The sequence below is a fragment of the Sitodiplosis mosellana genome, unplaced genomic scaffold (assembly GCF_009176505.1).
Source record: "Sitodiplosis mosellana isolate CC-2019 unplaced genomic scaffold, AAFC_SMos_1.0 Smas_scaffold_6197, whole genome shotgun sequence".
Lineage (NCBI taxonomy): Eukaryota > Metazoa > Arthropoda > Insecta > Diptera > Cecidomyiidae > Sitodiplosis > Sitodiplosis mosellana.
The window spans coordinates 8,425,649-8,445,910 of NW_022601438.1; the positions used below are offsets into that span (position 1 = coordinate 8,425,649).

At 35.6% G+C, this 20,262-nt stretch overlaps 4 protein-coding genes, 1 long non-coding RNA gene and 1 pseudogene across 9 annotated transcripts; 5 read left to right on the top strand and 1 right to left on the bottom strand.

Annotated features, from left to right (window-relative positions):
• Positions 1 to 1,097: 1,097 nt before the first annotated feature.
• Positions 1,098 to 3,527, top strand: LOC129577014 (uncharacterized). Of its 5 annotated transcripts, none has more exons than XM_055463364.1 (4): positions 1,098 to 1,241; positions 2,382 to 2,609; positions 2,676 to 2,796; positions 2,912 to 3,527. In XM_055463364.1, the coding sequence occupies exons 2-4, from the start codon at positions 2,387 to 2,389 to the stop codon at positions 2,997 to 2,999; spliced, it is 432 nt and encodes a 143-aa protein (XP_055319339.1). In that variant the 5' UTR covers positions 1,098 to 1,241; positions 2,382 to 2,386; the 3' UTR covers positions 3,000 to 3,527. The 5 variants fall into 5 exon arrangements, with proteins under 5 accessions (XP_055319339.1, XP_055319338.1, XP_055319337.1 ...); XM_055463363.1 differs by having other exon boundaries at positions 1,173 to 1,278; XM_055463362.1 differs by lacking the exon at positions 1,098 to 1,241 and adding an exon at positions 2,062 to 2,164.
• On the bottom strand, positions 3,351 to 4,050 carry LOC129577016 (uncharacterized). Its single transcript, XR_008688954.1, has 3 exons — positions 3,802 to 4,050; positions 3,558 to 3,739; positions 3,351 to 3,487 (listed from the first exon to the last, which is right to left on the bottom strand). It is a non-coding gene; the product is annotated as an uncharacterized LOC129577016 (long non-coding RNA).
• Positions 4,051 to 4,183: 133 nt separating this feature from the next.
• Positions 4,184 to 5,409, top strand: LOC129577015 (lipopolysaccharide-induced tumor necrosis factor-alpha factor homolog). Its single transcript, XM_055463368.1, has 4 exons — positions 4,184 to 4,198; positions 4,436 to 4,620; positions 4,715 to 4,865; positions 4,969 to 5,409. The coding sequence occupies exons 2-4, from the start codon at positions 4,476 to 4,478 to the stop codon at positions 5,069 to 5,071; spliced, it is 399 nt and encodes a 132-aa protein (XP_055319343.1). The 5' UTR covers positions 4,184 to 4,198; positions 4,436 to 4,475; the 3' UTR covers positions 5,072 to 5,409.
• A 1,967-nt stretch (positions 5,410 to 7,376) lies between these two features.
• LOC129577108 (antigen 5 like allergen Cul n 1-like) lies at positions 7,377 to 9,095 on the top strand (annotated as a pseudogene).
• A 1,984-nt stretch (positions 9,096 to 11,079) lies between these two features.
• LOC129577018 (antigen 5 like allergen Cul n 1-like) lies at positions 11,080 to 12,581 on the top strand. Its single transcript, XM_055463370.1, has 5 exons — positions 11,080 to 11,214; positions 11,302 to 11,405; positions 11,614 to 11,766; positions 11,850 to 12,085; positions 12,207 to 12,581. Exons 1-5 carry the CDS (start codon positions 11,190 to 11,192, stop codon positions 12,460 to 12,462), a joined length of 774 nt encoding a protein of 257 aa, XP_055319345.1. The 5' UTR covers positions 11,080 to 11,189; the 3' UTR covers positions 12,463 to 12,581.
• Positions 12,582 to 13,673: 1,092 nt separating this feature from the next.
• On the top strand, positions 13,674 to 15,001 carry LOC129577017 (trypsin alpha-like). The gene is made up of 6 exons (XM_055463369.1): positions 13,674 to 13,802; positions 13,863 to 14,174; positions 14,274 to 14,335; positions 14,398 to 14,617; positions 14,701 to 14,757; positions 14,866 to 15,001. Exons 1-6 carry the CDS (start codon positions 13,757 to 13,759, stop codon positions 14,946 to 14,948), a joined length of 780 nt encoding a protein of 259 aa, XP_055319344.1. The 5' UTR covers positions 13,674 to 13,756; the 3' UTR covers positions 14,949 to 15,001.
• The last annotated feature ends 5,261 nt before the right edge of the window (positions 15,002 to 20,262 follow it).

Genomic DNA, 20,262 nt, shown 5'->3' on the forward strand with positions numbered 1-20,262 from the left:
ACCATAAAAACGGAAATAAAATTTGCTTCAAAATACCAGGATATGGTGTCGCAATTTTTTTTTTCCGCCAGCGTATAAATTGTTCACACCTTACCTCAATATTTCTACATTTTTATGGTAAAATAGACTAACATTGTTTTACCGTTATCAATATTGATATGAAATCAAAAATGTCTATCTGAAAGCCGAAATTCAAATGAAGAAAAGTCAATTACGAAAATATTGACGCATGATTAGCCACAAAATGTGTAGTCCACATTAAAAAATTGCCAAAAATATTTGTGTTTTGCTTAACATGCTGATTCGTTTCTTTTGTCAACGTCGATAACAGCAGTTGAGTCAGTTGAATTTGGTCGAAATTTGATTAAGAAAATAAAAATATATGTATATTGTATATACATCATGTAGAAAAAACATTCGAAGCAACGAGGTTCTTAAAACTGTGTGGAATGGCTCATAAAGTAGCATTTATAATGTGCCTGTTCGGGCGAAAATATTTTTCAAATTAATTATTTTTCATATTCAACCTACCAACTTATTTTCTTTTTCAAAGATATTGGGGCTGTTACTGCTTCACATACTGTTTGGAAGATAGTCACGATGTCAAACATTCTTGATCTGAGTGTGGATTTTCCTCGAAACTTGCGTCAATTGAACATTCGACCGTTTATTTCCCGTTTCATTTAACGGAGCAATGTTATTTTAAATTGTAATCTATATGATTCGAGGCATTTCTTGTACAAAGCAAATCATCGATTCGACTTTAGCATCATATTTCACATAAAACAAAGCGAACCGTAAATATCAAGAAACCTAATGCCATAAAAATCCATAAGCATAATAAATGTGTTTGCCGCTGAATGTTCCATCTAAAATGCTTTAACGCGAACAATGCATGGTTTTGTGCTCTTTCACAAAGATCTTAATATGTAGCAACCGATCTGAGTCATTCGTTGGGTTGTCTATGCAAATGTGAGTGTATTGATGCCTGTATCATCGATGGTGCGGCAACAACACATAAACAAAGTGTTGAAGTCCTTGTAGCTTCTCGTTCATACAGTTAAAGTCTCTGTTTCTCTCTTTCTCATCGCACACAGAGCCATGCGTTCATGGTCTGCTACGGTCTTTTGTGCTGTTCGATATGTTCGTTCAAAAGAGAACCAGCTTAGTTGCGTTAGTTTGAAATTCGTTAGCATTGGGTATTGACGAATCCAGTCGTAGGAGAAGAAATTCAAGAAAAAGTGCGTAGAAACGAGTATTTTATTCAATCATCGGAATGTAAATTCAAATCGCTTCAAATCGAAAACAAAAAACCAAATTGCGCTTCCGAAAATTTGTTGAATTGATTATTACCATCAATTTTCAAATAAATAACGAAAGAAGAACTAGTTTAGCACGTGTTTATATCGTTTCATGCTAGGGGGTAGACACGAAATAACGCTAGAAGAAAACTAGCAAAAATCGAGCATACTAGAAGTTACTAGAAGAATATTTGTGAAAAAAAAATTGAGTGATCTCTCTTCCATCAGAATAGCATTGGCAGTGGTTTTTATATGAACAAATTCTTCCATTCAAAATATACTGCCAATGCTTTGCTTATGGAGTTCAAATGTTTTGTTTACAAAAAGTACCGTTAATTCTTCCATAAGAAATGCATTGGAAATACTATACTTATGGAAGAATGAATGGTAGATACTAGAAATACTAGCAGAATATTTGAGTTTCTGCTTGTATACTAGAAAAACTAGAAGAAACTAAACGCATATTTGAACTGATTTGAACAAACTAGCTATGCTAGAAATTGGTGTCTAACCCCTAGGTTTCGTGTAAATTAAACAAACCCATATAGTTGCTTTGTGGAGATTCACACATCGCCGCCGACTGTGTGCGAAGTGTACAATACGGAATTAGCAAGAGCAGTACGGCACTATGTATATATTTGCAATCCAACACACACAGTAATATGTATAATAGTAACTAAACGTAGAAGCGTTGAGAGACAGAAAACGCAGCACTCAAATCGTTGTACCGTAGCTGCCGTGCGTACGTGTGTGTGTGTGTGTGTGTTTTGTCTCTCTACGCTTCTATGTTTAGCTCGTAGTATACGTATCGCGACATGTGTTGCACCGAAAGCACTTCATAGTGCTCTCGCTAATGCTGAACCGTACGTTTCGTTCATTGTAGAGTATAAATCTCCGCACAGCAAGTGTATGAGAATTCAAGAATAGTTTTGTGTGCCATTGTACGATTTTGGGTGTTTCGTTTGAAGAAAAATTACCTCACAAATCCAAAGTGTTCCATTTTTGAACAAAAACAAAGGCGATGATAGTTCATTCTGTGCTGAAGAAGTGAAGCAAACAAGTTTTTTTTTCATAATTCAGCTGAAATGGAATCGAAAGAAATGGAATCGAAAGGATGGAACAACCCATCGGCAAGTGCACCGTCTTACGACGAAGCAATGAACTGTTCAGCGGTGCCACCGAATCAAATGCAAGTGTACCCAAACATGCCGCAACCATATTCAATGCCACAACATCATTATCAGCCTATGACACAGCCGCAAATGATGCCACCGGTACAGGCTCCAGCGCCGCCAGTTGTTCAACAAAGTAAGTCACGAATCATTTGAAAATAAACTGAACATTTTTCTAATGGAATTTCTTTTTGATACACAGCTGTTACCGTTGCTGGACAATTTCCGACGTGTCGTAAATGCAAAAAAATATTGCAAACTCGCTCTGAATACACATCCACTTGCGGTACTCACTGTGCATTTCTATTGTGTTGCCTTTTTATGTAAGTACCAACGACACAAAAAAGTTGATCGCAAAACAAATGTGAACATTTCATTTGGATAGTGTTTTCTAATTCGACATATTTTTGGTGTATTTTTTTTTTCTTCTGCGATTAGATGTTGGCCGTGTGCTCCATTTGTGTACTGTACAGATATGTTCCGTACGAAGAAATTCAGATGCGTCAACTGTGGCAAATCAGTCTGATGAAATAAAACGTCAAGAGGCCTTTTTTGGTCCGAAGCGATCAAGCCTTTCCTGTTTATTTTTTATACAATTTCAATGATTTCTTTATTTTTTTTTTTGAACTAGGATGTATTTTAATGACTCCTGAATTTTGATAAATCACTTTATATGAGCTTTAGAACAGTTCATCGTAATCCCACTAATTTTAAGGTTTTTTTTGACATTTATTTTCATTTTGTTTAACATTTTGATTATTGTTTCAAACACGAAAAATTATTTCAGTTCCTCGGGGAAGCATATTCAACCCAAATTTTGTCATTTTATTTCTCTCGATGTTTTGTGAAACAAATGATGAATTCCTAATGTTAAACAAAAGACGTTTTTCTCATTATTGTATGGGTCAATCAAATTTTGTACGAAAAAATCGATAAAATAGATAATGTGCCGCCATAGATAGATAATATGCCAAGTTTAAGTACTCCAAAACACTCAAGATTAGATGATGTTTTCTATATAAATTAATTCGAATTAAAAAGACATCAATGAATAGTTGTAGTTGGTTTTTTTTTTATTTTTCACCTTTTGTTCTTCTTGATTACAGGTCTTGAATAAACATCAACTTTCAGTTAAAGGTTGAACAAAAAACCAACCAGCAAATAACGTATATGTGTTTACGTATACACATATATGAGTAAAAACAGCAATTTTTTAATCAATTTTTTGATAGATTAATCAACAATCGATGACAGAAACAGCTCAATCTAAATCAGTTTTGTTCGTTCAATCGAAATAGAGACAGCTAAAATTTCAATATACGTCTTACCCATTTACTCTTTGTATTGCTGCTTTTATTGTTATCATACTCACTCAACGACAAGAAACTTGTATTTGAAACAATATACTTCAAACAATAGCAAGTGCTGCAATCGAAATCATTGGCCTATTTGCAAATAAATGGAAGTGCAACAGTGAAACGTATACGTACGCGTAAGTACGCATATAGATTTGTGAATAAATTGTCATTAATCCAACCGATTTGTTCAGTGTGTATTTATATCGTCTGTTTTCGCTTATCAGCTGAGCAAGAATACACTTCCATTAGGTAATATGAATGCTAGACGATAACAAAAATGCGACGTAGGTCTACTTTGTAATGAACGTGTAAACACAATAAACGAATACACACAAATTGAATTAGCATGGTATCCACGATTGCAAAGGTAACACGATATACGTATTATTTTGGCGAAATAAAATTGACACATCGATTGTGGAAATTTCGACGAAATTAAACTCGAACACAATTTGCTAATGAGACAAGTGTTCCACATTTACACATTGACAGTTACACAATTCATTTGACGATTAATCGGATAACAGTTATTTGTTCTAGTGATAAGAGTCATAGTCATTGCTTCCAATGTGAATTGAAGTTAGTCATTGTAGTTCATTTGTAGCAATCACACGAAAGAGTATAGTCATTTGAAGGTTTAAACAATGCATCACGGTACTAAAGTTCCTGAACATCCATCAGAAGGATATCCACATCCACATCCACCACCGCAGTACACGCCAAATGTACCGCCCCAATATACATCGAATCCAATCCCATTGCACCCGTCCGTCATTACACAACAGCCAGGTATTTCAAGATTCACCACTTTCAATTTTACAATTTTTTTTTTTAGCCCAAAAACTAATTCGATTCGATTTTTCATTCTGTTTGGCATTCAAAGTTCAAGTTGTGCACATACAAACAATTCCAGCTGTTGGACCGCAGCCAACAATGGTCGTTTGCATGAACTGTCACAAAAATGTGATGACGCGACTGGAATATGAGGCATCTACTCGAACGCATATTATCGCACTAACCTGTTGCTTATTTGGGTGTGTCATTGTTTTATTTTTGTTGAAATTAAATCCGATTTTCTTCTAATATCTTCTTTATTATTGACGCAAATACTTTGTTTTTTTTTATACCCCATTTCAGTTTGATTCCATGTGCAATTTTACCGTATTTCATAGACTCGTGTCAGAATGGAAACCACTACTGTCCAGGGTGCGGAGCATATATAGGCACCTATACCAGATAAAAAATCAAGCAAACATGTACTTGTTTTTCTCGTGATACGTGCACATTCTACCAAAACAACGCAATAATTTACTCGTGACAATCATTTTGGTCTTGTTTATTTGCTAAAAAAAAAGAAGAGAGATAAAACAACATGCATTTTCCGAGACTGATGTCGTACGAAATTTAAAAAAAAAAATTAATTGATACCATTAGAGCGAGGCTTCTTGCATGAGCTTTATTGAAATTATCGATAGATTGTTGTTTTTTTATTCTTGAAAGAAAGTTAGAAATTTACACCGGTTGGCTGCAAGTCAAACGTGAGATTTTATTGAATTCATTGGCCGTGTAATTGAGCTTGAGTCAACCAAAATTGCTGTAATTATCATTAGTTTTAATTTATTTTTTGTTGTTGTTTGAAATGGTTTTCATTTGTGTGAGACAAATAAATGGGGATTTTTGTTGGAAATGCAATTGTCATGTCCGATGATGATTCATAGCATAAACTAGTACAGAAAAAGCAATAACCAAATGTTTGAAAGTGTAATATTCGATGAGTAGAATAATGAATTGTTGTTTAATAAATACTCTGCACATTTCTTTCAAATCATGTCAATAGTTTACATTATTCTTCTGAATTCTTATCTTATTAAATGTAATTTAAACTGAATATGCCTTGACTTGGCTTTGCTTGGCTTGAGTAAAAACTAAACAAACCATGTGATGATTAAACCGATCTATCTCTCTCTCTATGAAAATATATATTTGAGACAACAGCCATTCGGCACGATATTGGAACGAAACTGAGCTACTCTCGACGATTTTTCTTTCAGTTTGCTTTCTTAATGTTCTACTCATGTGAATGCAGAGACAAAGAAAAACAGTAAATGGACAAAAAGGGCAATGCACAATGTACATTCTTAATTGTTTTTTTTTTCGAATTTACATTGAATCTTTTAGCAGTGGATTTTTGTAGAAAACATAAGTGACATTCATCATTGGAGTATCCACTTTGTTATTTTATCCGATTCAATGATCCAAGTACGTAAGCATACCATATGATTCGTGCAATATTCTAACAGAGCCACTTCAGTTTCATTGCGGATGACGAAAAATATGAACAATTCCATGCCTTTGTTACGAAAATAAACAAAAAGGATTGTTGTGCTCGTCGATTTTGAAACCGGCAGTTGCTTCACATGGCCGTATAAAATGGAATTTTATGCTTGAGTTGCACAATTTTTCGAGAGTAAGTGTATTTCTGGCTTGAGAAGAATTTTCATAAACGTCCACGTTTTTGTATCTAGTTTCAACAAAGAACATTTTTGCTTTCAAGCAAGACTTGTTGGACTATGGACTGCAAGACTAATTTCTCCAAGTAACATTTTCTGAATCAACTCAATTAGTCTAATTGAAATATTTTCAGCATTTAAAACATCAGTTTGTGTCATGTCTGTGTCAAATATCAAAAATTCAATTATTTGGTTATCACTATCTTTGCTCTGTGTTCATTGTCATTGACCGGCATCAAGAGTGTGATTCAGTTTGACACTTCGCATGTTCTATCTCTGTATTTGTGAGCATGAAGCAGTGTAAAATGAACGTCGTGATGTCCGCATAAAATTTCGATTCGCCATTTGCAGTCATCGACATCAGTTCTATTTGTACCGCTATTTATATCGCATCATTTCTGCCGCGCAAACTTAAGAACAAGTGTCAAAATGCAATCCACGTTGAATATTTTGTGGCAAAAAGCGAAAAAGTCGGATTTATACAAAGATATTTTCACAATTCGACCATTGGCTGATTATAATCTTGAGCCGCTTATTGATCAAATGTTTGTGTCGGAGAAATCGGCGAAAAACCAGAAAAACAATTTTGCTGCTTTGTTACTACGTGAAAAGGGTAAAATTTACTTCACAATGGGTAAATATATGGAAGCAATGAACACATTCAACAATGCCTTAAAACATGCTGAAAATGGATCCGACGAAGTGGCATTTGCATATGCAAACCGTTCAGCGTGTTTTCTCCATTTGAATATGCCAGAAGAGTGTTTGTTCGATATCAAGTTGGCAAAGAAGTCAAAGTACCCGGCACACTTGATGCACAAATTGGATGCTCGAGCATCGAAATGCACCGCATTGTTGATCGACGAACAGTTCAAAGACAGTCGTTTCACTCCGATGACACCAAAGTTAAGTTTTGACGAGCATAAAGAATTTGCCGGTGTTTAGCCGCTGATTAGAATGAGGAAGTGTTATTGTCAAGAAATTTGACTATGCAATATTTTTTTTTTCGTTCGAATATTTTTAATAGACGAAATCCAATACAAACCATTCGTAATTAGCTAGTGCTAGATTGAAGGGGGAAAAACACAACAAAAGACGTAGCAACCACTTTTGAGAGCATCAATTGAAAAGTGATAAATATTCAAACATTCCAATGCTCGATGCGAATCGCTTCACGCAATCTTATCCACATGAAGTGCATCAAGTGCGAACATTCAATTCAAATGCTACTAGCGAATAATGAGAGCTAATTTCTTCAGATGATATCGACTGTGTCGCAACGGGACAGAACAAATGATCGAATTTGAAAATAGCTATGAACAGAGAAAAAAATTGTCAGCATCGATCGAATATAAATGGAAATGCAGTTAAAGCGGCATTCTCACACGTCGATCGTCTCTAAGCCGAGACATACTAGCCCATTTGGAAAAAGTTTAGAGAATTTCGATTGCTGACTTTGCCAATAAGAGAAAACACAATAAAGAACCAAAATCAATCATGTTCATTTTGAGCAAAATCTTCGGTAAGTGATGAAAATTGTGTGGAGTCCAGTGGACTTCACAGTGTATATCTTTTTTTCGAATTGTGTAACGTTTTACATTTATTGCAGTTTTGTGCGTGGTTTTTGCTGTTGTGCGGGCCCAAGATGGTTGATGTGACCCAAAACTTTGTCCACCCAATAAACAGCCACATGTTGCATGCGCTGATCCGGTATTTTTCACCATTTCTTTCGCTGAATAACGAATTCGAAGAAGAAAAAGTGTTGATTTCTTTGAATCGTAATAAAATCATTAACACAATGTGCATTTATTTCACCGAATAAATTTGCAGGCATGGGGTCCAAAGTGCAAGTCAGCTCAACAGATTAATATGACACCTGGGTTACAAAAACTTATCTTGGACGAAATGAATAGATTGAGAAATCAACAAGCGATGGGAAAAACGCCCGGCTATCCACCAGCCAAACGCATGGCAACGATGACATGGGACAATACATTGGCTGGACTGGCCGGTTACAATACGTTGCAATGCGATATGGTTCACGATTTATGCCGTAGCACTCCAGATTTCTATTTGGCCGGCCAAAATTTGGCTGTATCCGGAGACAAAAGCAATGAAGAACTTGCTAAGTGGGTCCCTGGATATTGGTTCAGTGAATAGTGAAAAGTGCCGACGTGAGCGATATAAAAAAGAATACCAGACTTAAAGGTTCCGATGGGTACGTTTGTAATTTTTTCACGCAAAACTCATAAATAATTTACTGATTTTCTTCTCTAAAAAAAACAGAGAATGGATTAGACACTTCACGCAAGTGGTCAGGGATTAAGCGTACAAAGTGGGCTGCGGCATGAGCAAATACACTTTGAATGGACAACGGAAGGCTTTGATTGCTTGTAACTTTGCCGTTGCCAATACGGACAACTATCCAATTTACGAAGATGGTCCAACTGCATCTGGATGCAAAACCGGAACCAATCCAAAATATCCAGGTAAACAAATTTGAATTTTCATACAATTTTTCAAGAGCTAAAATTATTTTATATTTTCAATCGCAGGATTGTGCAGCGTAAACGAAAAATACGAGGGAATGTTCTTCAAAAACCCCAATTATTAATAAATTGTCCGCATTCCACACATTGTATTCAATTTTTAATATTTTTTACATTTATTTTTTGGCTTCAAACTATCCCAAAAAAAATTGTATGAGGAAAATTCGTCTTTGTTAACAAATAAAATTCACGAGCAATTCAATTCAAATAGCCTTTTATAAATTTTTTTTGATATGTTCAATCATTGGATTATGACTTCACATTTTGATTGATGCCGGTTCATGAGTTATAGAATAAGCAAAAAGGTAAGTAGGTGACAACAATAGCTTGAAACATTCATTTTCCTATAAAAATGAAAAAAAAAGTATTTCAAATCCGCACCGATTGCGATCGAAATATTTTATCATTCTAACGCCTGTTTGAATCATCTAACGATCCAGCGAATACATAGTTCTTCATAGCCGTTATAGCTTCGATTCAGCTACTTCTGAATAGAGAAAAAATACTTTAGCAAAAAATGCAGCTCACCAAAAAAAATAGCAACGAAAATTGCATTTAGCTTTATTTAACACCATTTTTCTGGGGAAGTCTTTCGTAGAAAAGTATTTCAGATGGAGTGTTGCATTCAATTTACATTTTTTTCAACGCTGCATCCGAATAATGAGCTCATTATCTTAGCTGGATGTATCTATACTGACTACGTCAAAAAGAGACAGAACAAATGATCGAAAATTGAATAACAGAACAAATTGGTATATAAATGGAAATGTAGTCGAAGCTTCACTTGTATACGTCGATCGTCCATAGGCTGCACCACTATAGTCATTGAAGCAAGTTCAATGAATTTCGTTTGCTGACTATGCCAATAGAAATTTTTCAAAAGAAAAGTTTCAATCATGTTCTTCTGAAGCAATATCTTGAGTAAATGGTGAAAATAGTGTAAAATTATTTGTGTTCAAATTGGATTTGTTTTTTTTTTTCATGAGTGGTTGTCGCTGCTGTCAGATCCCAGAATGGCTGGTACGATTCAAAAAATTGGCCACCTTTGCTCACTCACATGTTGGATACGCTGATGTATGGCAACAATGACCTCGGACGATGTATTGACTGGGATAGCTGGTTACAGCACCATATAATGTGATATGGATCACGGTGCATGTCTTGACTTCTGGGATTTCCATCCTATAAATGGGGTGGATCGCTATGGAGAAAGACTTTTTCGAATTTATTTTAATTGGAACAAATAGTATACCAGGATACTTTTCATCAAATAAACTAAACAAGTCAAGCAATTCAAAATTTGTGGTGTTACATGTATATTTTCAGTTAAACGATTAACATCAATTGTTCTTAAAATGGATTTCGTACAGAAAACGTGTTTAACTACTTAATCATGTTTTGTTCATTCATTAGGGAAAAATAATCCAGCAGCCGAATTGTCGCTCGATGTATTTTCATTAACTTCAAAATAAATAAAGTGAAACGATAGATTCGAGACGAATTCACGTTCGAGACTTGAACATTCGTCACAATTCTGTGTGAAAATTGACTATCTTTAGATATCTTTAGTATCACAATTGAACACGCGATGTGAAAACTTCGTGAATAAATTCAAGAAATGGGTGTTACATTGAATAAGGTTTAATTTTAAAGCTGGATCCGCTGTGAATTTGTATTGAACTTTTTTTTCCATATTTTTCTTACTGACTATCTTTGTCACTGTTGCATTGTTTCGCTCGCATTCCCGCTACGGTCAATTTGTATGAGATGACTTCTGACAGCACGAACGCTACAGTCTCTCTTCTTGAATAAATTCATAAAATTTAAATTGAAAAATAAAATGTAAATGATTATAAATTTCCTATGAATAAAATGTTAAATTGTTTTAATAAACAAAGTCTATGGAAAATAAAAACAACGATAAAAAAAATTGCAGTTTTCTTTCTAATTATGCACAATAGGAAATTGTTTCGTAGAAATTCAATAGATCAGATAATGCACAAAGTGTATGGTTGCAAACGTTCGAATTAAATTCTAAATTGCATCTGAATAATGAGCTAATTACTTTTGATGAATAACTATTTGATCAAGATTTGAATGGAAGAAACAGCAGAATCATAAACAAAAAATATCCGCATCACTGGCGAATATAAATAGCGAGCAGCGCTTTAACACGTAATTCAGTTGCAGTTAATTCGATAAACCTATCAGTTCTGAGCAACTAATCGCACGACTATCGGAAAAAGTTCAGAGAATTTTTTTTTAATGAATTGCTGACTTTGCCATACATTTTGATATCATGTTGTGCTTAAGGAAATTCATTAGTAAGTTGTGATTTACAGTGACAATTCGCATGTGTGTGGAGAAAGAAAGTTTTGATATTCAAACGTATCATTTTCGATCTATTACAGTTGTGTGCTTAGCCGCTGCCACTGTCAAAGCCGACGATTCATACTGTGACCCATCGATTTGTCCACAAGGTGCACAGCCTCATGTCGCTTGCGGAACCGATCTCGTATGTTGATACACATGCATTTTGTCGCAAAAGTAGTGTTTGAAAAAGTGATGTAAATTCAAATAAGCATCAATTTTTGATCTGAAAGAAAAAACACATGGAAAAATGTGATTCTAATTAAAAGCAGTGTCAAAATTATTCAAAGCGTTTTTTTCCCTTCAAATAAATAAGACAATTAAAATGAATCAATTGATTTTTCTTAAAATAGGCGTTTGATTCACGTTGTTCCGACGATGCTGAGTTCGTTGAAATTACACCTGAGCTGCAGCAGTTGTTTCTCGATGCACACAACAAATTGAGACATCAACAAGCCAATGGAGAGACACCCGGATATGAGCCAGCTAAAAAAATGGCCACTATGGTAACTAAACGTTGAATTAAATGAGCATGGTGTAGTGTAAATGTGTAATTCATCCAAACCTGAACTGTATTCTATTCCACTAGAAATGGGACGATGAATTGGCCACGCTTGCAATGTACAATACAAAACAATGTCGAATGAATCACGATGTATGTAGAAGCACACAAAAATTCCAATATTCGGGGCAAAATTTGGCGCTGCATGGTGACACAAACAATGAATTCCTTGCCAACTGGGCACCGGGCTACTGGTTCCAAGAATATCCACGGGCTAATATGAATGATATCCGTAAACAAGGCCGTTTGCGTGATTCGAATGGGTAAGACAATGTTCGATTTAAATTCTCTATTAGCATTTTTAAATCAATGATTCAAATTTGAGATAGCAAAGAAGGAGAAAAATGAAAAAATATTTACTCACCTCATTTGTTCGCATTACAGAAAAGATTTGGGCCATTTCACGCAAGTCGTAAAGGATAATGCATACACAGTGGGCTGTAGTATCGCAAAATATACCGATCAAAACGGCGCACGCAAAGCGTTGGTCGCATGCAACTATGCCGTGGCCAATATTGACGATTGGCCGATTTATGACGATGGTCCAACCGCATCTGATTGCCAAAGTGGTACGAATCCCAAATACCCCGCACTTTGCAGCGAGGATGAAGTCTACGATGGACCATTCTTCCGAACATAAATTTATTACGTTTCAATTGATCTATTTTTTATGACGAATTTTCGATCAATTATTTTATTACGCCCCAAAAATGTGCATTGGAAATTTTTTTTCGGAATAAAATCACACAAGCAAAGCAACGTTCAATTGGTTTTAATCACTAAATCGGCCATTCCACACGAAATCAGGGAAGAGTTGTAATGTGGGGTGGCCGAATTGGATGAAAATTGGCTTGGAGTATTGTTTTCGATAGAAAATGAGAAAACCAAAATAATAGGGTTGAAAGTGGCCCACATTTCTGAATTCACCCAGTGTAAATTTTGCAAAAAATTGAAAAAATCGAAAAAAAAGGTTTGCGCCAACTTAAATCTAACTGTGAAGTAGTTGATACATTGCCAAACCGCTGGTACCGTTGGAAACGCTGAATTAAGACAAAAATGGTAAGCAAAATGATATATTTTCATTTGTTTCGCTGGAAAATAAAAGCCATTCACGATTGAATGCAGAATGGGGAATTTTTGAAGCAAATTGCATTTCAATTTGGATCAATTTGCATTTCTTTTTTGCTTTATTTTGTTCTATTGAAAACGTCACTTTTCGAGTTTTTTCCATGATTACTCGAATGTATGGGCGTTAGTGGTAATGTTAGTGGCAATATCGGTGACTTTTTTTGATAAAAACCCAATTCGTTCACACGAGATATTGCTGGGAATTGGCTGATAGTCGTGTTTCAACGTCATAAAACTTCAATTAAATTTCCAGAACGGTTTTTTTTGCTCTGACAAATATATTCCTTGTCTGTTTAAACCTATTTCAACGCTAATGACGTCAAAAGTAAACGAAGGAGTGGGTAGATTTCTCAATGAAACTGGAACATTTTGGGAAAGAAGTTTAACGATCTATAACTTTTGTTTAGAGAAAATAGTTTTTAGTTTTCTTCCGATGAAAATTCCGTTATTTTTCATCCACATTACGGTTATTGTTTGTTAATAAAATAGTTTTGCCGAAAGTCGAATTATGACCCGAAAAACGAACATTGTTGTTGGGAAGACGAGAATGGAATACAATTGTGAGCTTATCGGTTCAATTTAAAATGATCATAAATTTGTTTTCCATTGATTGGCTTTGGCTTTGGCTTTTATTGGCAATACGAATTTTGTTTCGTTGATGTGTCACAGCCTGTGACTCACAGCTGTAGATCAAAAAAAATTCGATCGCATATCGCTGACACAATGATAAAATAGATTTCATTTCTAGTGTTGAATTTGTAAAAAAAACTTAGTGTCGAGTAATAATTGGAGCGAAACGAGTAAAAATGATTTTCGTTCTGTTTTTTCTAGCTTTTGTGACCATCAATTTGGGTAATATTACAGAATAAACATAAAGATATTCATGAAAAATAAACCGTTTTCCCATTTCAGTGAATGCCAAGGAGCAAGTTGCGTTGGAAAAATATTCTCCTCGTATTGTAGGTGGAAAAGCGACAACAGTCGAACGATTTCCATGGCAATTGAGCATTCGAAACAATGGAAATCATCGATGCGGTGCATCGATTATCTCAGAAAATCGCGCTTTGAGCGCAGCACATTGCTATCGACCATATTCCGATAAGATGCATGAACTCACAGTACTGGCTGGATCTACATCGCGTTTTGGCGACGGTGGCAGTTTTATTATTGGCCTAGATAAATATATTCAACATCCAAATTATGACAACGCAACACTGGCAAATGGTATGACTGCATATATATTTAGTGAAATAAAGTCCCGCATCATGTAAAATTATTCAAACTTTTAAAATAATATTCAACATGTGATTTGTTAACTCGCAGATATCGCCGTACTGTGGCTGCAACGCAAATTGGTTTTTAGCTTAAAAATTCGCCCAGTTAATGTAAGTAGTGCCAATTGAGCTCAGTGAAATTTGATCACATTTTATTGTGACCTATGTTACAGATACCGAAGCAAAACGCGCCGCTTGTTTATGGGTCAACGGCTTTGGTATCAGGCTGGGGTTATCGTCGACAGAACCAACCGTCGAGTGTAGCCGATATACTTCAGTACACATCAATTACCGTATTGCCAAGTATAGTCTGTTCGAATGCATACGACAAGTGGTTTAAAGAAAGTATGTTCTGTAGTGGCGTCGTTGGGGGCGGTAGAGATGCTTGTCAAGGTGAACAATCAAATTCGTTTTTTTCTTTCAACTCGATGAATATTTAAAAAAAAAATCTCCGTTTTCATTTCTTTCATTTGAAGGTGACTCCGGTGGTCCTCTCACAACGAATGGCCTTCAAATCGGCATTATATCTTGGGGTATTATATTTTAATAATTATTAATTAAGTTAATTAACAAAAAAATTCCCTGGAATCATTCTGATTTCTTTTCAAACTGAGACCAAATTCTTTTCTCTCCATTTTTAGGCACTGGTTGTGGTGATCCGAAATTCCCAGGAGTTTACACAAACATTGCACTGTTTCGTAAATGGATTGATAGTGTTCTATAAAGTGTTTCTGTAATAAAAACTGAATGAAATTCCAAACGAACAAACATGTTTATCGCACCAAGTAATTTATCCTATTTCAATGGTATCTTATCTGTTTGAAACGAATCGAAATTTTGATGATTTGATAATTGCGCACTTATTGAGTAATGAGATCATAATCGTTCGTGTTTTATGTACTATTCCAACCAAACTTGAGTCTTTTTTGTGTAGTAGAAACAAATTCAGAATGCAACGCACATTTTTTGCCATTTTATTGATTTAGCTTCATTCGGTTTCGATAAAGTTTAAATGGATGAATTGGCTATGTATCGAATTGAAAGAATAGCCTTCAAATGGCAACTTTGTTTCTTCCCAGTAATTGCTCGAGAAAAATCTTTTTTTTTCTTTCTAAGTTGAAAATTTTCTTCTCGAAAACGTTTCTCCGTTCTTTTTCTTCCAACATCCAACCTTTTGCAGTCCAAAAAATTATTCCTTTACAGTTTACCTTGATGGTGGTGCAATCGAAATCCAAACGGTGGCATTTAAATTTGCGTTTGGCCAAGCATTATATTTGTGATGCAAGTTGTTAACTCCAAATTGTGCACTTACTTTGGCTCATTGTTTCCAACGGAACATCACATTGGATCTTTAACAATACCGTAACGGCCGGTTTAAGCTTGCAATCAGCTGCAAAAAGTTGTTGGAAATTCTATCATTGGCATGGTTATCCACGATAAATATAATTCCACTTTGAATGGTAGTCATTTCGATATAACGGTGCTGCTTCTGAAGAATCATTTCAAGTATGGATCAACGATTCAACCGATTAAATTACCTGTGCAAGATGCACCAATCGAATATAGATTAATTGCAAATATTTCCGGCTAGGGTATGAGCAATGCACTAGATCCAACGCTGTCCATGGTGATTCGCTTGACAAATCTGACTACCGTAACAAATGACCAATGCAAAATGTTCTACAGTGGAATAGTCGAAATTCACTTGGTGTTTGTGGCGGTGATAAAGGCAACCCGCCGATACAGAACGCCACACAAATCGGTATTGCATCATTTTCACTTGGCTGTGCTCATCCAATATTCCCTGTAGTTATCATTCGTGTGGCGTATTTTTCTGATTGGATCGAAGCACTTTTGTAACAAATCAGCTTTGAATGAACTTTCGAAAGTTTTTTCATCTGTTGCTCAATTTGTTGCTCAATTTTGAATAAAGCTTTTCGCCAGATGGCACACCATTCGGTATTTCGTTATGTTTCAGATACGATTCTATTGTGGTCACCTGTACGCATTTTTTTTCCGGGTAGGTGCATACTTTTTTCGCAGGTGTACACTTGAATGAAAGTACCAATACAACACACTATAAAAACAACTCACGACTGAAACATTGTTCATAATCTTTTCGCGAATAAAAAAACAGCAACGAGAAAAAAAACTGCACATGAATTACGATGCCATAACTTTTTCACGGTTACCTCGTCGATGAGTACATCGATCGTTTTTTTTTGTTTGGGAACATTTTCTTCTTGATGATAAAATATTTCGATTTTTGAAGATCGCATTCTTACTTTGGAATGAGTGTTATGGGGAGAATATGGGTCTCAAACTACGATTTATACAGCATTTTTTAGATTTTCGTCATTCTTGCGCAAATTTCAGTACGAATTCAGATAAATAGTGATCTGATTTTTGTTAAATTTCGTACAAAAAATGCATTTAGATTTAAATATTTCGTCCGAAAATTCCTTCAAATTGCTTTTATCTGTAGCAAAACAGGCAAATTGGTGGCAAACAATGTTTGCTCTTGTTGTTGTTATTAGTGAAAAAGACGTTCGTTCGAATGTGGCATTCGAGCTGGTTTGTTCGTTGTATTTATTGTGACTGTCTAAACAAATTCGTTCACGCTTCTTGGTTTTCATTTGAGGCAGCGTTTGTCGTCTGCAATTATGTGTTCGGTGTCAATGCATTTGCCTATCAACGCCGCCAACTCACGTATATTAATCAAAACAACGAGAAGAGAGCATAGAATGCGACAAAGCGCCTCTCCTGCTTGCCTCCGCTCCGCTCCGTTCGTTCGGCTCAATTTTCAGCCGAGAAAATGAAATCATTGAAAATGGTGTGATGGAAGAATGTGTGCATATCTTTAAAGGTAGATCATGCGGCTCATTCTGAAGCGTATCAGGTGATAGAAGTGGCGTCAAGCATCCAAAACTTCTAGCCACAATCATGTGATTGAACAATCGAGTATGTGTGTGTGTGAGAGAGAGAAGAGGTAAATGAAGCGATGCACTTTTCGTTCGGTTATGTGCAAATAAACGATCAAAGTCCAGTGTTTGGTGCGCAAGTTGACAAAAGATCGAGAGACAGAGAGAGAGAGTGTGTTCTTGTTCTTTTGTGTAACAACAACTTACTTCAGAGTCGGATACTCAGCCAGCGAAAGATGAAATGTGTAATTTATGCAGAAAGAAAAAGAATATCAAGATAAATTGCGGCTACGAAACTCGGCAAGAGACGGAGGTGGATGACGACAACAACGATGAAGAGCAAGAAAAAACGAGAAAAAGAACGATAGACGGCTCATTTTGAAAACACAGAAAATGGAATGAATATTCGCAAGAAACAGAAACAACAAGATGCAATTCTGTTTAGTCGTCACCTAACAACATATCGCATAACAATCATGCGTGCACTTGTGACAAATGCGCGGGAGAGGGAATCTCGGAATACACATTGCGACGACGACGACGACGACGAAGACAGCGATGAGATATCGCAGCGGAACGCACGGAGACGGCAAGATCATCGAGTCGTGGGTGCGCAATTCTTTTTGCATATATTTTTATACAGACGACACAAAATTATGATGATGCACTGTTGAATCACATGAAAATATATGCGTCTGTTGCACGAGAGAGATAAAGAGAGTCTGACGAAAAATGATATTAAAATATGGTTTGTGATTTTGCATGCACAACAACACACATACGGCGATTGCCGGTTTCGATCTTTTTCTTTTTCCCTCTTTGACGTTTTTTTTCTTCTTTCTCTCGTTGTTCTGTTCTGTCTCTAGATCGTTTTTTTTCTGTGCCCATTCGAGCGAAGTGCACCGAGTGAGAGATGTATGTTTGATGCACTTGCATTGCTTTAATTTTTCTCCTTTTTTTCTGTTTCGCGTGGTTCAGACGATGCGACAAGTTACTATTATTCCGTGTCTCTTTTTTTGCATCGCTTTATTCTTCCTTGTTTTATTTCATTTGGCTGGTTGGGATTCAGCTCGTTCGTTGTTTTTACTTATTATGTTTTGTTGTTGTTGTTGTTGTTGTTGTTGTTGTTATTGTTGTTGTGAGTGTGTCGTTGTCGCCTCCGTCCACAATGTTGTTTTGTGCTTTTTCATTCTTGTTGTTAAATGCAACAACGATTTCTTGCTGTGGCGAGGTTAGTGTTTTCTTCTTTCTTTTTTTTCCTGCATTGAAATTTGATTTAGATTTTATACGATGCGCGAGGGTGTTGCAAGACCGCTCTCGTTCATGAAATGCATATTTAAGTGTAAGACGATCGCGCGCAAAACACCATTTCTTGTTACCTTGTCTCTCATTTCTCGGGCACATTGATTTTTCACTTCCTCAAAAATTAGTGATTCGCATACTCTCGCTACAAAGCTACACAACACATTTGTCACATGGATTTATTTTAAATTGTGTTCAAATATCGCGCGACAATATTCAAGAGACAAATGTTGTAAATAATTTTGTGAAAATGCGCACATTTTCGAACTGGAACTGTACGGATAGCTGAAACTGTTTTTGTAAATTATACGAATTGAGATCATGAACAGACGATTACACTAAACAGAAGTGCACACATTAGATGGCTGAGAGACAAATGTGCACCGATCAAGCCATGTTACGCATTGTGCGATACAGAAAAAAAGGCAGGCATAAATTCATTCGTTGTTGGCGGCGCAAATGTTGAAACAAAACGAAATTCGAAAGATTTTTTCACTTTTCCGTGAATCAGTGGGATTCGAATGAAAAACGCACCTCAAATGAAATGAGTGATTTTGAAGAACGTTGAATTTGATGCGATTTCGACAATACAACATTTACATCATTTGTCTTTTTTTTTGGGAAGAGTTACATTATTTTCATTCATTTTTCTAATCTACCCAAATTGCAAAAAATAAAACACTCGATAGCTTTTAGATGGCAAGTGAAATGAACAGAGAGAATTGAAGAAGAGATACTTTTCTGGATCGACGTATCGACATTAAATTAATACGTTTACAGTATTATTATCAGTTTTTAACCACTCTTCAACCTCGACCAAATCAATGTCGCAAGTAGTTGGTTCGTTCAATTTTTTTGTTGGAATCAATTAATTAGTTACGTACATTCATTTTTCGAGGAAAAATATATAGGACAGTATACATAAAATGATCGCTCATTAGGCAGGAAAATAAGACACAGCCATCGTTGCTATTTTGAGGAAATAAAGAAAATCTTCCAGATCGATTTGCTTTTCTCGTTTGTTCATGGCAAGTATGGAAATGGATCGTCATCTTCATCTGAGAGGTTTGTAAAAGTTGGAATCGTACGAAATTATATTTGATACACGAACATCTCTATATAGCTGCTTCAATAGAATGCTTAGAATCCTATACGGTCGCATACTGCACAACCGTTCTACATAACTTTTTTTCCAATCCATCAAATACAATCACAACTCGATGATGTAGATCTATTGCTGTCAACACTTACTTAATTCAAAGTTATAGCTATCTGAGAGTGCATACAAACATTTCTCCAAATCAATTGGTAAATACTTGAATTGTCAAAATTTCCGAGTATAACTAATGAATAACAAGTCACGTAAGCCAATTTCTTCCATCGGCTAGTTGATTCGTCTACAGGATACGCAGAAAACCACATCAACCATCATTGAGTCTTGTTTCAAAGGAGTTCACTTTTTTAAACCGATTCAAATAAAATATCTTCACCGAGTCTCAATATACCGGTAATCAGATCATTTTGCATAATTTTTAAAAAAACATCAGCCAGGTTTAGTTGTGCCTGAAATATCAGCAGATCGGTTAAATGCATCCAAACTTGATTCAAATGTGTGTACTGTTGTCAAATATAACGCACATGTTTAACGAAGCACTATAATTTAGCAACACTGCTTTCTTTTACAAATCATCAAGACTATACCAAATACAACCAGAGTTTGACTTATCCGCCAGATATATGCTATGGCATAAAAAAAATATGCGCATATTTTTTGGTACATTTGGGTTTTGTGACTAACTTACCATGTAAATTCAT